The following is a 17,851-nucleotide window of genomic DNA, read 5'->3' as shown; positions in this document are numbered from 1 at the left end:
ATTAAATTAATTGATAATAAATAAATACATTTATTTAAAAATATAATCTAGAATGTTATTATAATCTAAATTATAATCCGACATTATGTTTTTATCCATATTATATAATATATATTTATATGTTGTGTGTATATATATATATATATATATATATATATATATATATATATATTACATAAATGAGAAGCTAAAACAAAATGATTCTGGTCATAGACAGTAAAGTTTCACGTGCTTTATGCGCATGCGTGCTGAAAGTGCGCGTGACATGTTCTTCAGAATGCTACAACTGTGGAGTTGAGAAGAAAATAAATAAACAGTTTAATCTAAATCATGCATGTTCCACCGAGCGTGTTGAACCAATAAAGTAAGTCATGTCGTTTTGTTTATGAGGCTAAAAACCGAGTAAGACTTAAAGAAATAAATTGCTTGTAACTGTATTTATTTCCGCTAGCATTCTTGCTAAATGAGCTGACTGTACACGGTACATTATTCTAAGATGGGTCGGATACTGTTTTACATAGGAAAATTTAAATAAAATAACTATTTAGATGCATTAATAAGATGACTGTTAAAGTGTCTGAATAATATTTTTTGCTCGATAACTAATGGAATTACAGTGTGATTCCCAGAGAAAAGCAACATCAACCACTGTGTCCTGTGTAAACCACTGGAGATCAGGAACATGATGTACTCACAAACCAAGCAATTCCATCTATGATTTGATCTTGCAATTAATGTCAACATTGTTTAACTGTAATTTAAAGGTTGATATAGATAGAGCAATGCATGTTTGTGTCTGAAATCTGAGGCCATGCCCTGTTGTAATGAACAACGAAAGACATTGTCTCGTGTTTTTGTGTTCAGTAATGCTGTAGAAACACTCGTCCACTATGCTGAGTCGCCTTCAGGAGCTCAAGAAGGAAGAGGAGACTCTTCTGAAAATAAAAGTCATGCTGCAAGATCAGCTCAACAGACTTAAGGCAAGAACAAACGTATTTAAATATTTAATTGTGATCTTTGACCATAAAACTGATCGTCTTTGTTTATGTTCATCAGTTTGAGGAGGGGACCCTGAAGTCAATGATCAGTGCTCAGACTGAAGAAAGCCCAAATGAAGCCCCTGTCCCGGAGGTAAATAAACACCACATATTCAGACATTAAAAAAAAAAACATTTTGTTCTCTCAAACATAAGAATATTTTATAAAAAGTAAATTATAGTGAATAAAATATTTTTGTTAAATAATTTATATCAATGTTGTTTTAAGGTATTAATTTTTTATTATGACCATTGGTCTTTTTTTTACACAACGAAACTGAATTATGATTTATACTGCAAAGGTCCGTAAGGGAAGCGTCAAATCATAATGCATAAATTGATCAAAAGTAGACATCTATAATGTTAGAAAACATTTCTGTTCTAAATAAATACTATTCTTTTGAATTTATAAAAATAAGATGTGTTTTTTAAGCACAAAATCAGCACATTAGAATGATTTTTGAAGGATCATGTGACACTGAAGACTGGAGTAATGATGCTGAAAATTCAGCTTTGCATCACAGGAATAAATGTAATATATTAAAACAGAAAACATTTATTTTAAATGGTAATAATATTTCATAATATACCTGTTTTTACTGTAAATTAATACTTATTTTAGAAACACACAAAAAAATTTTTACTGACCCCTAACTTTTGAATGGCAGTGTAGGTGAACTATCATTTTAAATATGAGGACCTTTATATCTCTCAGGTCTTTTTCTTATTACATTTATATTTGTTTATGCACAGGTGGAAGTCAACCTGGATGATGAGACCGAGATCAACCAGACCAAACTAGTATTGGGTGCTCAAACAGACTATGACATGGAAGAAGACGACGAGGAGGAAGAGGACGATGACGATGATGCAGATGATGATCTTGATATGGTGCTAGAAGACGAGGAAGAAGACGACGACTACTGACTGTGCCTGCAAAGAGAGCATTATCATTTACTCCTGTGTTTAGGTGTGTTATCTGCACATTTGGCATGCTGAAAGAAACTGTAACTGGCTCTCTCCGTCTTAGATTGGTGTTGCGTTATATAAACTGTTGGTTCACCATCTATAAAATCCTCCAGAAATATGTGTAGCACAAATAGAACTCCTCCTATAACTGTGCTGTTGGCCAAGCCTGCACTTTATGTATTTCTAAATACATATAAATTAAAGATTGCACCAATCCTATTTCATGGTGTTTACCAAGTGATGCTGTACCTGTACAGGCTTTATTTAATATTGTATTGATTTCAGATTGGATGCATTATGATTATGAAGCTGATGATAAGTATTATGTATGTTCATGTTCATGTTGAGGTATTTTTTCTATTTAAACTGAGTGTGTGGAATAGGTTGTGTATGCATGGGCATGACAATTGTTCTAGCTGAGCCAGTATTATAACTTTTTGGTACTTCATTGTTAATATACAGAGAGTTTCTATGTTTTCTTAGAGAAAAACCTCTTTTCTGCGGATTTTGATGGTGCTCAGCGTAATAGACCTGGAGTGATGCAGATTGTTTGGTGTTTTGGTGTTGCCTTTATGTAAATGTATGATGTGTGAATGAGATTTTTACATTAACCCCTTGGTACATGCTAATAAAGGCGAGTATGATGATCAGACAGCCGCATTTCCTCTGTTGGCCAGTAATAATGATATAATGAGGTACAGATTCTGCCCCATCAAAACACAGCTTGAACCTGCAACGCAGTAAAAACTCTACGAGCATTCAGCATTTTCTAAACACCTGTTAACAATGTGCTACGCTTCACAAAAAGAGCAAGGGCAGCTCTGGGAAAAAATGATGCCACAAATATATAAATGGGCTATTCACAGATGATGGCGCAATTTTTTAATAAAAAAATTCAAGTTAAAGGGATAGTTCACCCAAAAAAGAAAATTCTGTCATTAATCTAAGAGCTTTCAGTCTTTCCATAGACATCTACACAACTACTGCTTTGATGCTTCAAAAATTTCATAAAGAGATCGTAAAAGTAATCCATATGAATTGAGCAGTTTAGAAGAGATTAGATTGCTTGACATGCGAGAACCAATGAGGTTTTTTCTCGTGTTACGCAGTTCATTTGATCTTCTGCAATAACCAATGAGGTCCATTCTCGTGTTACGCAGTGTGTTTGAGCTTCTGCAGGAACCAATGAGGTCCATTCTCGTGTTACGCAGTGTGTTTGAGCTTCTGCAGGAACCAATGAGGTCCATTCTCGTGTTACGCAGTGTGTTTGAGCTTCTGCAGGAACCAATGAGGTCCATTCTCGTGTTACGCAGTGTGTGTGAGCTTCTTCAAGAACCAATGAGGTCCATTCTCATGTGTGACGCAGGTTTGGTTGAGTGGTTCATGTTCAGTGATCAATGTTTATACGTGAATAAAAGCCCAAATTCAATCTGTTCATCGTATAAAGCGGTCAAGTCTCTTTAGAAAATTTGGCCTAAACCGCTCACTTCATATGGATTAGATTTACGATCTCTTTATGAACCTTTTGAAGTGTCAAATTCTCAGTTGTGTAGCTGACTATCGACGGACAGAAAGCTCTCAGATTTCATCTAAAAGATCTTCACTTGTGTTCAGAAGATGAACGAAAGTCTTACGGGTTTGGAACGGTATGAGGTTGAGTAAATGATGAGGCAGTTTTTACTTTCGGGTTATGTAATATATAATAATAATAATATTGGAGTAAGAATAAGATCCTTGATACCTGCTGTGTAATATTTTGGGTCACTTTATCCCACCATGCTGTCATTGTTATAGTAAACACAAGAGTATCAGCCTCTCCAACATTAACTTTGCTTACAGAGTGAAACCCTCGTTTGTAAGAGATCTGTCCACCGTTGCAAAATGTGATCACAGTCCATTGACCCTCAATAGGATGGCTTATGGGTCTACATTGAGGTCATGGGACCACCTTTAGTCCAGCACAGTGCTTTGCCACCCAGGCTGAACAGTAACAGACTTTGTACGTCAACTTTCAAACCCTAGGATAGTTCTCATCGATTTTAAAGGCACTTCAATCAGGGATCAATGCAGATTCTGTGAGAGGTATGTTTAAATCAACAGTATGAGGTTTGATCATTGATTACTAAGCAAAAGACATTGTTTCTAGTCATAGTGATTCATTGAATCATGTCTTGTGAAAGGGTAACTACCTCTCAGATCAGGAGAGTGTGGTCCTGAAGAGAGCCGCTGAGCGCTGGAATATGATGCTGTCACACCGCGTTGGACGAGTGTGTCATGTGCTTGTGCTGGTGTTGTGTCTGTCTGCGGCTGAGGACTTCGACTGGTCAGCGAACAACCACGACTCCTTCTATTATGGCACTTTTCCAAATGGTACGATACCAATACCGGATCCCTTTTCCTTAGCCACAAAGGCGCTTGGGAAAGCAATAATAAAAGTTAAATAAGTAAAATGACTAATAAGAATGTTTAAGACGTGTTCCTCACTGTTTTGCTTTATTTGTCAGGATTTTCGTGGGGAGCCGGCGGTTCAGCCTATCAGACAGAAGGAGCCTGGGACAAAGATGGGAAAGGACTGAGCATCTGGGATGTGTTCACTCATAAGAAGGGAAAGACGTTCTTGAATGATACTGGAGACTCTTCGTGTGATGGATACTACAAAATCAAGGTGCCCATGTTTGCTCTCGTCATGCTGATTCACAATGAAAATGTCCCGGGCGTGAAATGCAACAACTTTTTGCTTCATTTTCTTGTATAGGATGACATTTTGTTGATGAAAGAGCTGAATCTGAATCATTATCGGTTCTCCATCTCCTGGCCCAGGATTATGCCAACTGGTATCAGGTGTAAGTATCTGTGGTGCTGGCTCAAAGTAGGACATTTGATATGAATAAATTCCCATTAAATTCGACTTCCATTTTTGTGTGTTTACAGCTGACCATGTGAATGAGAAAGGACTGAAGTATTATGATGTTCTTATTAATGAGCTGCTTGAAAATAATATCACTCCCATAGTGACCCTGTATCATTGGGACCTGCCACAGGTGTGTACCCTGCATATATCCATTATTAATATTGTGCTTAATATCATATGGTATGATTTCTTTAACCATTCTTTTAATGAATAGATCTTAAACGGCATATTTATTTTTTTGCGAATTAAAACGAGGCATATCGGCCCTACCTTCTGTTCAATGGGCTCTGTTACTTGGACTATATTGAATGTTCAGCTGACGGGTATTTAAGCCTAATAATAATAATGCCTGGTTACGAAAACCCCAGAAAATATGTTGTAAAATTTGACATGATGGCACATTTCGTGGCTGAAATCAAGGAATCTGCGTGATCGGGAGTTTCGCGTAAGGACAAAGAAATTCTATTTTACTTGTGTTCAGAAACTTTGACATTGACGTCTGTGTGTGAGCTGTCCTTCAATGCTCGCAACAAAAAGTACCTTTTTTTGCCTGCAAAATTTTCTCAGAATTTGAGGTGTAAACGATGTTTACACAACACCATTTTCAACTAATAGGCCTACTGGAAAACTTTTTAAGCTTTTTGGCCGTTCATTTACGCAAGAACTGTTTTGGGGGCCTGAAAGCCAACTGGATTCAAAGTGCAAGTATTTTTTTTAAAAAATACCGTTATTGCCTCTGTGTTAACTATGAATTTATGAAAATGGTGACGTCATGCTCATGTGTACAGAGTGCAGAAGTTACGACGTCACTAAAAAAAAAAAAAAAAAAAAAAGTTACGACGTCACTCTGTAGGCCAAAACGCGGAAGTGAGTAAGCATTTTAGCAGTAGCACTCCGGGTTCCCTCGCTCTAAAGTCTATGGGATTTTTGAATGGGTTTTTGCTAAATCGCCTGAAATAAGGTCTGTGGTGAACAAAGCCTCTAAATATTTTCACTTTTTGATGTATGACATAGACAGTTATAACCTTGTGGGGTTTTTTTTTTTTTTTACGTTTTTTGTGTTTTTTAAAAAAATGTATACATTTTGGATTAACTTGTAAAGATTATCTTGATAGACAAAACGTGTAAGGTTTTGGACAAAACGTTCACAACTTGTTAAAATCTCATTTTTTGCGATTTTCCAAAAGTCTAGGGGGAAAATGCATAACTTTTGGATCGAGGGAACCGATGCGCCGCTAGCTAGCTTCCGAGTTGTCCTAGAAAATGACGTCATCATTCGGCACTCTACTACGTTCACTCTCTGTTCTTTGTCTGAGTGACATCGCCAACTACTGGCCTGGCAGCATAATACAGCATTTTTAGTTGCTTTCGCGGATCCGTGTGAACGGGATCGTTTTGACAACATTCTCGTCTGTAGGTGAAAAACGCAAAAATAAATGCATCTTTTAAGATATGCTCACATTTACTGTTTCTTGATAAAAGTTTGTGGGCGAATCAGTGCGATGGGGAGTTCCACATGAGCGCCTACGCAAAGTTGGTCAAGGATTCCCCACTTTGACCAACAAGCCGCTTGGTGTAAAAAGTGACTTAGAGACCATTTACACGGAATCATTTTCAACTAAAAAATGCGTTTTGGCCATTCATTTAGGACAAGGCAAACTTTTTAATATGGGATTCAAATTGGCCGTTCTCGTCTGTTCCGACATCCATGTTTTCATTTGTGAAACGTTAACACAGCATTTAACCTTTAACCATTTATTTTTCAACAATATGTCAAGTTTTGACAAGTAAAAATAAAAACATCAATTAAATGTAACCTATCCACTGCATTGACAATGTAATTGATTTCTCTGTAACCCTTTTGGAAAGTGTTATCATTTATCATCATGTCTGTACATTTGGACAGGTTTTGCAAGAGAAATATGGTGGGTGGCAGAACATCAGTATGATTAATTATTTCAACGATTTTGCCAACCTTTGCTTTGAACGATATGGGGACCGTGTGAAATACTGGATAACCTTTAATAACCCATGGGTATGCTCACTACACATCTTTACTTAATGCCAGCAAATTCAATTAATGTGTAAAGGATATGCTCATTAATGTGCTCAATGTGTGTCAGGCAGTGGCGGTGGAAGGATATGAAACTGGAGAACATGCTCCAGGACTGAAGCTCAGGGGCACGGGGGCCTACAGAGCAGCTCACCACATCATTAAGGTAACATCATTCCCTTGGCAGAACATTGCACCATAGTATTTCAAAATTGAGACATATGCAATACTGTTTGTGTTGGTTTAATAACAGGCACATGCTAAGGTTTGGCACACTTACGATTCTCAATGGCGAAGCAAACAAAGAGGTATATGAGCTTACAAATGTCTGCTAGTTTATCAAAAATGACACCCTCTGAACCCTCCGGCTGCTTTCTTCTCTAGGTATGGTGGGTATTTCACTGTATGGGGACTGGGGAGAGCCTGTGGACATCACTAACCAGAAGGACATTGAGGCTGCTGAGAGATATGTGCAGTTTTACATAGGCTGGTTTGCTACACCCATCTTTCATGGAGATTATCCTCAAGTGATGAAGGATTTCATAGGTACTCCTGCAAAGTTGAATATGTGAGGTCAAGAATGGCAAAATTCAGCATATTAATGCCAATTTTGTATCCAAGGGAGGAAAAGTACACAGCAGGGCTTGGGAACGTCTCGCCTTCCCTCCTTTTCCTCTCAGGAGAAGAGTTACATCAAAGGCACCTGTGACTTCCTAGGCGTGGGACACTTCACGACACGCTACGTCACCCAAAAGAGCTTCCCATCCAACCGTGGCACCTACTTCTCAGATCGGGATATAGCGGAGCTGGTCGACCCACGTTGGCCCGATCCTGGTTCAGAGTGGCTTTACTCGGTTCCTTGGGGCTTTCGCCGTCTGCTCAACTTTATAAAGGTACACAAAGCCATTGGTTTCATATGATATTTCCTCATGATGAATCTTGATCTTGTTTCAATCATAAATATTTCTTTATTACTAATTTCTTTGTGACAGTATCATGTCAAGAATACTACAAATTTGTATCTGTATGATAAGATCAAATATAATTAAGTCTTGACTTATGCTCTTTGACTAAAGACTCAATATGGGAACCCCATGCTCTTCATCACTGAGAACGGGGTCTCAGAGAAGATGACGTGCACAGAACTGTGTGATGACTGGAGGATTCAGTATTACAAGGATTACATCAATGAGATGCTCAAAGGTAACTAATCATTGAATGGATGAACTTCCTCATCAGTTTTTTGCCTTCATGTTGTTCCAAATCAGTATAGCTTTCTTTCAGATGAACACAAAAGATATTTTGAAGAATGTTTCAACTGTTCTCCAAATAATGAACATCAATGGGGTTCAGAACAAGATTGAACCCCACTGACTTACATTGTATGAACAAAACGATTTGTCAGAATATATATTTTTTGTGTTCCATAGAAGAAAGTCAACAGGTTTGCAACAACATGATGGTGTGGAATTATCATTGTATCTTATTTCTTGCTATCCTGCAGCTATCAGGGATGGAGTGAACGTGAAGGGCTACACCGCCTGGTCCCTGCTAGACAAGTTTGAATGGGATGAGGGTTATTCAGAGAGGTTCGGCTTGTACTACGTAGACTTCAAGAACAAAAATAAACCTCGCTACCCCAAGGCCTCTGTTCAGTTCTACAAACGCGTCATTAATTCTAATGGATTTCCCAATCAAAGAGAGGTAACATCTATACTGTTCATCTGTTCATTATGTGTTAAATAGAAAAGAATGGAGGTTATGACTACCTAGTTATGAAGGCATATAAAAGTTGCAATTTCTTCTTTTAATGTTTTGGCTTTTAACATTAAAGGGATACTCCACTTTTTTTTTTTGGAAATAGGCTCATTTTACCACTCCCCCAGAGTTAAAAAGTTGAGTTTTACCGTTTTCGAAACAATTCAGCCGATTTTCTGATATTTAGAAGAATATCAGTAACCAGACAGTTTCTGGTCTCACTGACTTCCATAGTAGGAGAAAAAATATACTATGGAAGTCAATGAGACCAGAAACTGTCTGGTTACTGATATTCTTCTAAATATCAAAAAATCCGCTGAATACATTCAAAAACGGTAAAACTCAACGGTTTAACTCTGGGAGAGTGGTAAAATGAGCCTATTTCCAAAAAAAAGTGGAGTATCCCTTTAAATATCAGTTTTATACATTACAAGGACACTTGTTAAATCATAAACACACAAAAAGAGTTATTCCACACACTCACAGTTAAATAGTAAAACTTATTTTTAAAGAACGATCTAATTAACATTTTAAATGAACTGATTCTGCTCCAGATTGTTTGACTGCCATCTTGTACTAACATTTTGGAGGTACTGAAACATGCTATTTAGACATTTTCCAATTAAATAGCTGTTTAGGAGGAATAAGGCAACAACCTCATTGTTGGAGAACCCCCAAGATTAGAAAGTAATTACCATATAAATGCTTTTTTTTCTAATTATTTTCTCTGTTTACTGAACAAACTCCAACTCATTGCCTTGGACATGTTCCAAATGTTTATTTTCAGATGACACAAAACAACAGATTATATAAACAATTATATATAAAATTATGTATTAAAGGTGGTGTAATTAACAGACTTAAACAGCCATGTTAAATGCCACATTAAAGGACAGATTAGAGTAGAAGAATCAGAATAGAATCTTGAAAGGAGTGTCCATCTGTGCAAACCTCCATCTGTAAGAGAACAGTATGACTAAATGAGACAATGACCATATGCTCTGAATCCTCATCATCGGCAGGTTGAGAACTGGAAGAGGAAAGCTATAGAGACTTGCTCCACCAGCAATCAGCTCCTGGCTGCAGGTCAGTGGATCGTTGATTCTAACTTAGTTGAACCAGGGCAAACAAGGAAAAATTCCATTTGTTGACCACAGACTGAAAGGAATAATCGTGTAGCCTTTAATCAAGAACAAATTCAATGGGTACAAATTCCCCTTGAACAGTGCATGAGAACATTCCTGGTCTTCATCTGGATCTCCAGTGCTTTATTATGCTAACCTCATTTGTGGTTTGACAAGGTTTCTACTTAGCCGCTAGTGTCCATAGGGACCCGGTATGCTTACCATGAGAATGGATCGACAAAGGCTTTTGGGGAGGTCTGAAACAGAGACTGAGCTGAAACCTCTAACAGGATTTTTCTTTGTTTGCCCCTCCAGCTAGATGAAAAATCCAAGGAAAATAAAGATCATGCAGAGATGCCAAAGGTTTGGCCAGTGCATGATGAAGTTTAGACACTAGGGTAAAGAAAAAAACTTCTTTCTTTTCTTTTTGGCTTGGCAAACTTCCGATAATGTCGTTAAAAAAAAACTCACAGTGATTTTGTGGTGTAGTTGGATAAAAAAGAACATTAAGCAACTCCAGTTCTGGCCTACTCTAATCTTGAGAAGCTGAAATATCTTAAATCTTCAGAGCCCATATCTTAATTAAATGCCAACATAAAGAAAAAGCCAGATCAGCTATTGAAGTACTCTTTAAAGGAGCAGTACACCGAGAAACCTTATTTCATTACAATGTTCTATATACTGTTGAGGGCAACAGTGCTGCTCGCTCACTTTTTTAACTGCCTTGGTTCTGAAAGTATTTTTTACCATTAATTTATAATCTCTCTTTTCTAAAGTCTTCCTTAAAGAGTTATAAGTCATCAACCAAACCAACCAGTTATGAGGTAAATCACAAATTTGATTTGAAACAAACAGTATTTGAAAGAGAAGACCAAAAGGCACAAGTCTTAACGGATTTTAACAACAAAATTGTTTTTAACAACAAAGTTTTTTGCAAAATATGCAGTAGATAATACACTTTATTAGGTACACCAACTGTTTGTTGACGCAAATATCTATTCAGCCAATCACATGGCAGCAAGAGCATCAGAATGAATAGTAATTTAAGGGACTTTGAACGTGGCATGGTTGTCGGTGCCAGACGGGCTGGTCTGAGTATTTCAGAAACTGCTGATCTACTGGGATTTCCACACAAAACCATCTCTAGGGTTTACAGATAATGAGCCGATAAAGAGAAAATATTCAGAGAGTGGTAGTTCTGTGGTCGAAAATGCCTTGTTGATTTAAAACATTAGTAAACTCACTTCTGCTTTAGCTTGTTTTGCTGAGGTTTCTATATTATCAGCAACAACAAAAAAAAATCATCTGATTATTCAGATTTCAAAATCTTTTTAATCTGAACTTTGCTCATTCAGATTTCAAACTGTTTCAGCCAGTTTATAAATGAATAAATGTCAAGGATGCTTGATGTGGATGACGTCCTTTTTCTTATAACCTAGTTGACTGAATTGTGCTGCTTTAATGTGAGCTTACACAGCGGCCCTCAAAGGGTTAACGTGCCCTGGTGACATCCTAAGATTATTTCTCTCTCTTCATTAGAGGAACAGCGGAATACGGCTGCCAATATTCTAAGACTTATTCATGGTAAGCCATTACACACAAACAGCACAGCTAGAAGATAACTATATTAACCCTTTGAGTGCTCTGTTATGCTGTGAAGACTGTGCTGTGCTAAAATGCTTGGGCTGATAAACGTGTTTGTGTGTATATGTTTCAGATCCTTTAACCAGCCACATGGAGATGGTGACTGAGGTTGTGGTTCCTACGGTGTGCACCCTCTGCATTTTGATCAGCGCTGTGTTTCTCATGTTCCTGCTGCGTAAACGCAATTAGCTCACTTTTTTATAACGAAAAATAACTGAATTCGGACAGTTTCTCATTTAATACTCTTTGCAGGCAGGGATGCTAAGGTTAAAGATAATATGCTGAATTTAAAAGGTACATTATAACTTTTGGCCCTCTTGCAGTTAAAAAACAAAACTGCATGCATTTTGTAGAAGTACATTGTTTTGGTCGTGCTTCGACTCGAGACTGCGGGACTGTGCGGATAAATATGGTTATCCTACTGCTCAAAAAGGGTTATTGTTATAGACTAATTGTAAACTGTTTGTTCTTTAATTCCAATTTGTTCCACACCACACGCGCGACAAAGTAGCAGGAGCGACTTTTCTATATTTGTGGATATGACAAGACATGCATGGGCAAGTTTACCACAAAAACCATCCCAACAGGGCTAAAATATAAACATTTATAATAGGCTTACTTAAGTGAATTGTGGATGGTAAGACAAAAACATGTTTTGGAGGAAGGATTGATTTTGAATCATTATTTAAATTTAGTTAATTTTCAACAACAACAAAAAGTTACATATTGTACCTTTAAATGATATAGGCAAATAGTCTTTCAGTTTTGGATGTTCTCCACAGTTCTTTCTATGTGGACTAAACCAGTTGCATTCAACCCTACTGTTCAAAAGTTTGGGGTCAGATTTAAAAAAAAATTGTTTTGAAAGAAATTGATCATTTTTATTCAGCAAGGACGCATGATTGATCAAAAGTGTCAGGAAATACATGTATACTGTTACAAAATATATCTATTTCAAATCAGTGCTGTTCTTTTTAACTTTCTATTCATCGGAGAATCCCTAAAAAATTGTATCATGTTTTCACCAAAATATTAACCAGCACATCTGTTTTCAACTGTGATGATAAAAAGAAATGTTTCATGAGCATCAACTGATCATATTAGAAGACAGATGACTGGAGTAATGGCTTCTGAAAGTTCCATGACATTTTAAAATATATTAAATAAAAAGTTATTTTAAATTGGAACAATATTTCACATTATCACTTTATTTTCAAATAAATGCAGCCTTGATCATTTGACTCTTCTTTCAAAAACATAAAAAACACTTGAACAGTATTGTACACAATAAATGCAACATATTAAAACTACTGCAACAATTTTTTTTTTTAAATTACAATTTCTTTTCTACTACATTTTCTGAGTACATTTCTATTAAATGAAGTCTTACCGGTGTTAAGTGAAGCTGATGAGGCTACAGCTCACCGTGGCCCTGTAGTAAGACATCTTCTCACACTCTCCATTGACAGACTCATCCAGGGGCATATCTGTATGTGTGTGTGACAATATTAGTTTAGATGTCATCTTTCTTTTCAACTGGACAACAAAAGATATAAGAAAATTTAAAGAAAAAGGAAATCGGTGACTTCACCTAAGTCAAAACAGATGTGGTCTACTAGGGGCTTGTCACTGAGGTACAATGCTGTCTTGACTTCCTTAGGCCCCTGTCCACTGGACACCTCCATACCCCAAGAGAATGGCTGCTCCCTGAGAGAATAACATAAATTCACACCAATAAATGTAATAATAGTCACCTGACTTGTGGCCAGTCTGTGTGTGCAATTCCATAAAACTTTTGAGAAAAAGAAAAATTTAAATGACTAAAAAGAATCAATGAATTCTGAATAATTTACTGCCATTTTGTGAATATTAAGTAATCATGTAATAAATAAAAATGTAACTGTATTCTAAATGAGTTTCATTTTTGGATTCTGATTACATAATCTATATGACATTTAATCAATTACAGCACTGAAATTAATACAGAGACAATATGACAGCTCATAAGAAATGCAGCATCAACTCACTTTTCATAAAAGTAGCTAATGAGGGCGGGCTTAACTTGCAACTGGAAGACGTGGTCCTCGTCATAGTAGGATGTTTTATAGTACTGCAAACAGGACCTGACAATATCAGATATCATGGTTAGAACACGTTTACCAAGACCCAGCTACTGAAATTAGATTTTTTTTCTCTATTTTAATTTCTTGCAATGCAGCGTTCTCTGATGGAAAAACGCACCCTAAATCATAAACCACAATTTCCTGTGAAAAATGGAATAATATATTACTTATGTACATTTTGAATCACAATTCAGGGAAAGGGTAGGAAGCTCACTGAGTGAAAAGGAAAAGGCGGTCATGAGGAAGACTGAGAAAAGTACTGCAGGTGCCCAGGATCTCCAGCAGGTGGTGCAGTTTCCTCACTCGTATCACCTGCTCCTGCAGGTCAACGTCAGTGTCCAGGTAGTAACTCTGAAAATTTGAGATTAAATACATCAACCACTCCAGCAACATTATATTAATATCGACCAAAATCTTAAAAAAAAAAAAAAAAAAGAGTTTCCAACCAAATAGTTCAGAGTTGTAAGTTCCTTTCCTAAAAAAAGAATAAAGTCAGAATCAAGTATTATAGTCTTCTGCTTCTCAAAGTATTTTTGAGCATCTAAAAATTAACAACTTTCTTATGTAGCTAATTAACAGACGAAGTGAACTATAAACCAAAAGAGCAACATTTAAAATGTGAAAGTTAGTGTACCAACAAGGTAGTTAATGAAGTCTTTCCTGATCTTGTCCAGGCCCAACTCCAGCAGCATATTAGCAGGTGTGAGGCCAGTGAGAGACACGGTGTCAATCTGCTGCTGGTACGACTGCACGATCAACTTACTGAGAGTGCTATTGCTGTCTTTGTGGATCTAAGGAGGAAGATGCACTCATTACATACCATTTTCAAAAAATTCACAATGTTTAACCAAAAAATATAATGCATTTATGCACAATGCAGTAACACACACCCATGGTTTGATTTTACCAAGTTTCACTGCTTTGACCACAATTTTCAGGCATTCTGTTATGTCTTGATATGAAGTTACACCTATGAGAAGAAAAGTGTAATTTATTTAGTTACAGTGAAATTGTTTTAATTGTGTTTGTGAAATTTTGCAATGTTAATATTTACTCCTCCTCATCTTCTCCCACAGTTGTTCAGTAAAATCCAGGTCTCCTCTCTCAATTACCATCGAGCTGAAAACTGCAGCAGCATCTGCCTTAGCTTTCTGTTTCTGTTACAAAAGATTAAAGGGATAGTTCATCCATTAATACAAATTCTGTCATTATTTTCTCACTGATGTCATTACGACACATATGACTTTCCCATTTGCTCCTTTTAGCTCCATTTACTCCTTTTTAGATTTTAGTAATACTAAAAATCACTTGAGTAGTGTGATATTTCCTGCAGTTGTGTACTTACAATATCCCAAAAGTTCCCAAATATTTTTTATATCAGAGAATTTCTTTCATTGACAGAGAACCTGTCAATGACGCAAATATCTATATTAACCCTGGTTATTTATATATACAGTATATATATATATATATGTTTTATGTATTTGAGGAGCAGAGAAGAGTGTCTTGGTCTAGCATTTAATGTTGAGTCACTGCCAATACTCTCTTAAAAAGCCTATGTGAATCACTTCATCTTTTATGACATGAAATTTTGGCCAAAAGACAGAAAAACAGCAACAGCTACAATTAACTTCATAACCTGTAAGTTGATGAAAACATAACACGATGCACTTAATGCCTCTCAGATGTGGCTGTTCTAATGAAAATGCGACATTCACAGCTCGAAAACTTCAAAACTGAATTTGAGGTTGATTTTGGTCAAATGTTAATAATATAATATAATATAATATAATATAATATAATACAATATAATATAATATAATAATAATGACACATCACATATGCAATGTATGATCATATATAACACCACAATATAAATCCAAAAATTCATTTTGCCTATGTCACATTTTGAGGTAAATCCGGCCCTGATTATTATATTATCAATTTACCTCAGAAAGTTTGCCAGTGTGTCCTGGTACTCCATGAGCAAGGTTCTCAAGATCTAAAATAAAAAGGAAACATGATAAACATAATAATCCATCGCCCTCAAACTTCACACACTATAAAGCCAAGACTGACAGACAATCAGTAGCATTCATATCTATTTTCGGTGTATTAATATCACACAGATCAATCTCACTGTTTTTACCCTCTATAAGTGCTCTGGTCCGGTCCACTGCAGACTGAGTATCCATTGGTTCCAACCATTCAGTTTCTCCCGTTCTCAAACCCTCTGCCAGAGCCTAGTCAAAGGTTTTAAAATAAAAATAACGATATCATTATTACATTGCAAGTAATTATATATTAGAGTGAGACATTTTTCCATCTATAACAGAACTACTGCAATCTGGCTATGTAAATAAACCCTATAATAGTATATAAATAATATTAAAATAATTCCTTACCAGAAGGAACTCCATCTCTCTGTGGGTCTGATACAATGGACTTCTTATGTCTCCAACTGAGACTTTGATATTCTGTAACATCAAACCAAACAAAAAAACAAAAAACTAAGAACCCCAATATACAGTAAACAAAACTAAATGACTAAAGTGTCAAGGGCAAATGAATAGGTGCTGACCAGAGTTGCTTTAGAAGACAAGGGAGGACATTCCAAGACTTTTTCCACATTATTCCATGTCAGACTAGCTATCACACTGCTTTGAGACTCAAACATCATGCTTTCTTCTTTCATGGAGCAAAACATGTTGAACTGTGCATAGCCTTTGGTCGCCACCTGGAGAAAAAAAAAATCAGATAATTAGGTTTAATAGATATCTAATAGTGAAGTACCAATAGGAGTTATACAGAATTTTTTTTTTTTTTACTGTAGTAGGATGGTGTCTATTCTGATGCTCTTGTTTAAGCTCATCCAATGTGGTGAAAGAGGTTTCATCTCTTGTTGGACCTGCAGGAAATTGGGAAATAATAATAGAAGGTTGTTTCTCTTAACAAAGAATTATCTTATTCGTAAAATTACTGGATTGGATCCATAACATTATACACGAGTAATGAGTGCTATTACCTTTGCAGCAGACTGTATAAAGTTTGACACCACTGGTTTTGTTCCCACTGTAGACGGTTTCTACTCCAAGCCAGGCACTGGCACATGGGTCAGACTTGTCACAACGGACCCAGAGAGGGTGCAAAGTGCCTGGGACTTCCACTTGGGGCATGTTGGGGTTATGAGCCATGGTGTACCATGACAGCAGCTGCCTGGTTGAAAAAAGTGAGTTATGCTTATTCATAATCACGATGCTAGTTTTAATTATACTATATTGCAACAAGCTTCTTCTACCTTGCTTTCATGACAGAGAGAGGCTGAGGCCCCAGATCTTGTTCCACTTTATAAAGTATCTCTTCAACAACACTGGTGTCAGCTGAAGTTTCTGAAGATGTTGCTTCACACTTTGGTTGCTTTTGATAAAATAAGTTTACAAATGATGTAATGTTTACTTTAAATAGGAATGACACATAATGTGTGTATATAGGGGGCAATCACAAACTGACTTACTGCTTTCTCACAGACAAAGACAGGCTGATTTCCACTGATTATGCTGTGTAAAAGCTCTTCCTTCTCCACCAGCAGTACTGAAATATCATCCTGAAACAAAGCAACAACTTATTTTCAACACACGTTACTGAGCATCTTCTCTATACATATGCATCCATATTCATTTTACCATATACGTGCAGTTGTCTTTACTTTCATCTTGACATAACCTAAAATAGGCAATGAAATAAATGAGTTAAGCATGTGAATTACATAAATAACATATACTATACGTAGTAAAACATGAAAGACTTGACAATTTACTAGTTTTATTCAAGTTTAATCGCAGTAGAAAACATAACGACAATTAAGTTACTCACTTGAGAAATTTAACAAAAGCGTTTGCGTCGGAAACTAGTTTGGATCCCATTCCCTTCGTTGTAAAATAAAAAATATGATAAAAATGCTCCCCGGTTGAATGAAAAACTTTTGATGAAAAACGATTTGATAACAGCGCGCCTAATGTACGTCACCACGACGCATTCACGCAGACGTCTTTTTGCCACGCCTATTGTTATTAAAAATGAATCTTCAACAACAAAACAATTTTTTTCAAATAAAATTCAATACTATTTTCATCTTAAATGCAAGATATTAAATACTAAAAAAAATCCAAACGTTTATAAATATTTGACACAATTATTGTAAGTAGTTCCATATGACCCATCCGCCAGCTTCC

At 36.3% G+C, this 17,851-nt stretch overlaps 3 protein-coding genes across 4 annotated transcripts; 2 read left to right on the top strand and 1 right to left on the bottom strand.

Moving 5' to 3' along the window:
* Positions 1-228: 228 nt before the first annotated feature.
* Positions 229-2,658, top strand: snapc5 (small nuclear RNA activating complex, polypeptide 5). Its single transcript, XM_039684150.2, has 4 exons — positions 229-364; positions 865-980; positions 1,057-1,131; positions 1,791-2,658. The coding sequence occupies exons 2-4, from the start codon at positions 891-893 to the stop codon at positions 1,962-1,964; spliced, it is 339 nt and encodes a 112-aa protein (XP_039540084.2). The 5' UTR covers positions 229-364; positions 865-890; the 3' UTR covers positions 1,965-2,658.
* Positions 2,659-3,878: 1,220 nt separating this feature from the next.
* On the top strand, positions 3,879-12,734 carry lctlb (lactase-like b). Of its 2 annotated transcripts, XM_089116428.1 has the most exons (15): positions 3,881-4,088; positions 4,187-4,376; positions 4,511-4,671; positions 4,762-4,849; positions 4,938-5,047; positions 6,824-6,952; positions 7,041-7,136; positions 7,224-7,278; positions 7,355-7,516; positions 7,592-7,863; positions 8,047-8,173; positions 8,475-8,674; positions 9,751-9,814; positions 11,392-11,436; positions 11,570-12,734. In XM_089116428.1, the coding sequence occupies exons 2-15, from the start codon at positions 4,247-4,249 to the stop codon at positions 11,683-11,685; spliced, it is 1,755 nt and encodes a 584-aa protein (XP_088972554.1). In that variant the 5' UTR covers positions 3,881-4,088; positions 4,187-4,246; the 3' UTR covers positions 11,686-12,734. The 2 variants fall into 2 exon arrangements, with proteins under 2 accessions (XP_039540083.2, XP_088972554.1); XM_039684149.2 differs by lacking the exon at positions 11,392-11,436 and having other exon boundaries at positions 3,879-4,088.
* On the bottom strand, positions 9,492-17,649 carry zwilch (zwilch kinetochore protein). Its single transcript, XM_039684148.2, has 19 exons — positions 17,493-17,649; positions 17,303-17,342; positions 17,134-17,223; positions 16,918-17,036; positions 16,645-16,835; positions 16,448-16,527; positions 16,201-16,356; positions 16,025-16,096; positions 15,769-15,862; positions 15,569-15,621; positions 14,674-14,776; positions 14,510-14,589; positions 14,254-14,410; positions 14,066-14,094; positions 13,834-13,970; positions 13,524-13,619; positions 13,088-13,203; positions 12,887-12,983; positions 9,492-9,685 (listed from the first exon to the last, which is right to left on the bottom strand). The coding sequence occupies exons 1-18, from the start codon at positions 17,540-17,542 to the stop codon at positions 12,892-12,894; spliced, it is 1,755 nt and encodes a 584-aa protein (XP_039540082.2). The 5' UTR covers positions 17,543-17,649; the 3' UTR covers positions 9,492-9,685; positions 12,887-12,891.
* Between the last annotated feature and the right edge of the window lie 202 nt (positions 17,650-17,851).

This window comes from Pimephales promelas, chromosome 10 (assembly GCF_988280905.1).
Source record: "Pimephales promelas chromosome 10, fPimPro1.hap1.1, whole genome shotgun sequence".
Taxonomy (NCBI): Eukaryota; Metazoa; Chordata; class Actinopteri; order Cypriniformes; family Leuciscidae; genus Pimephales; species Pimephales promelas.
The sequence above is the reverse complement of the archived record's forward strand: the minus strand, read 5'-3'. Positions and strand labels throughout refer to the sequence as shown.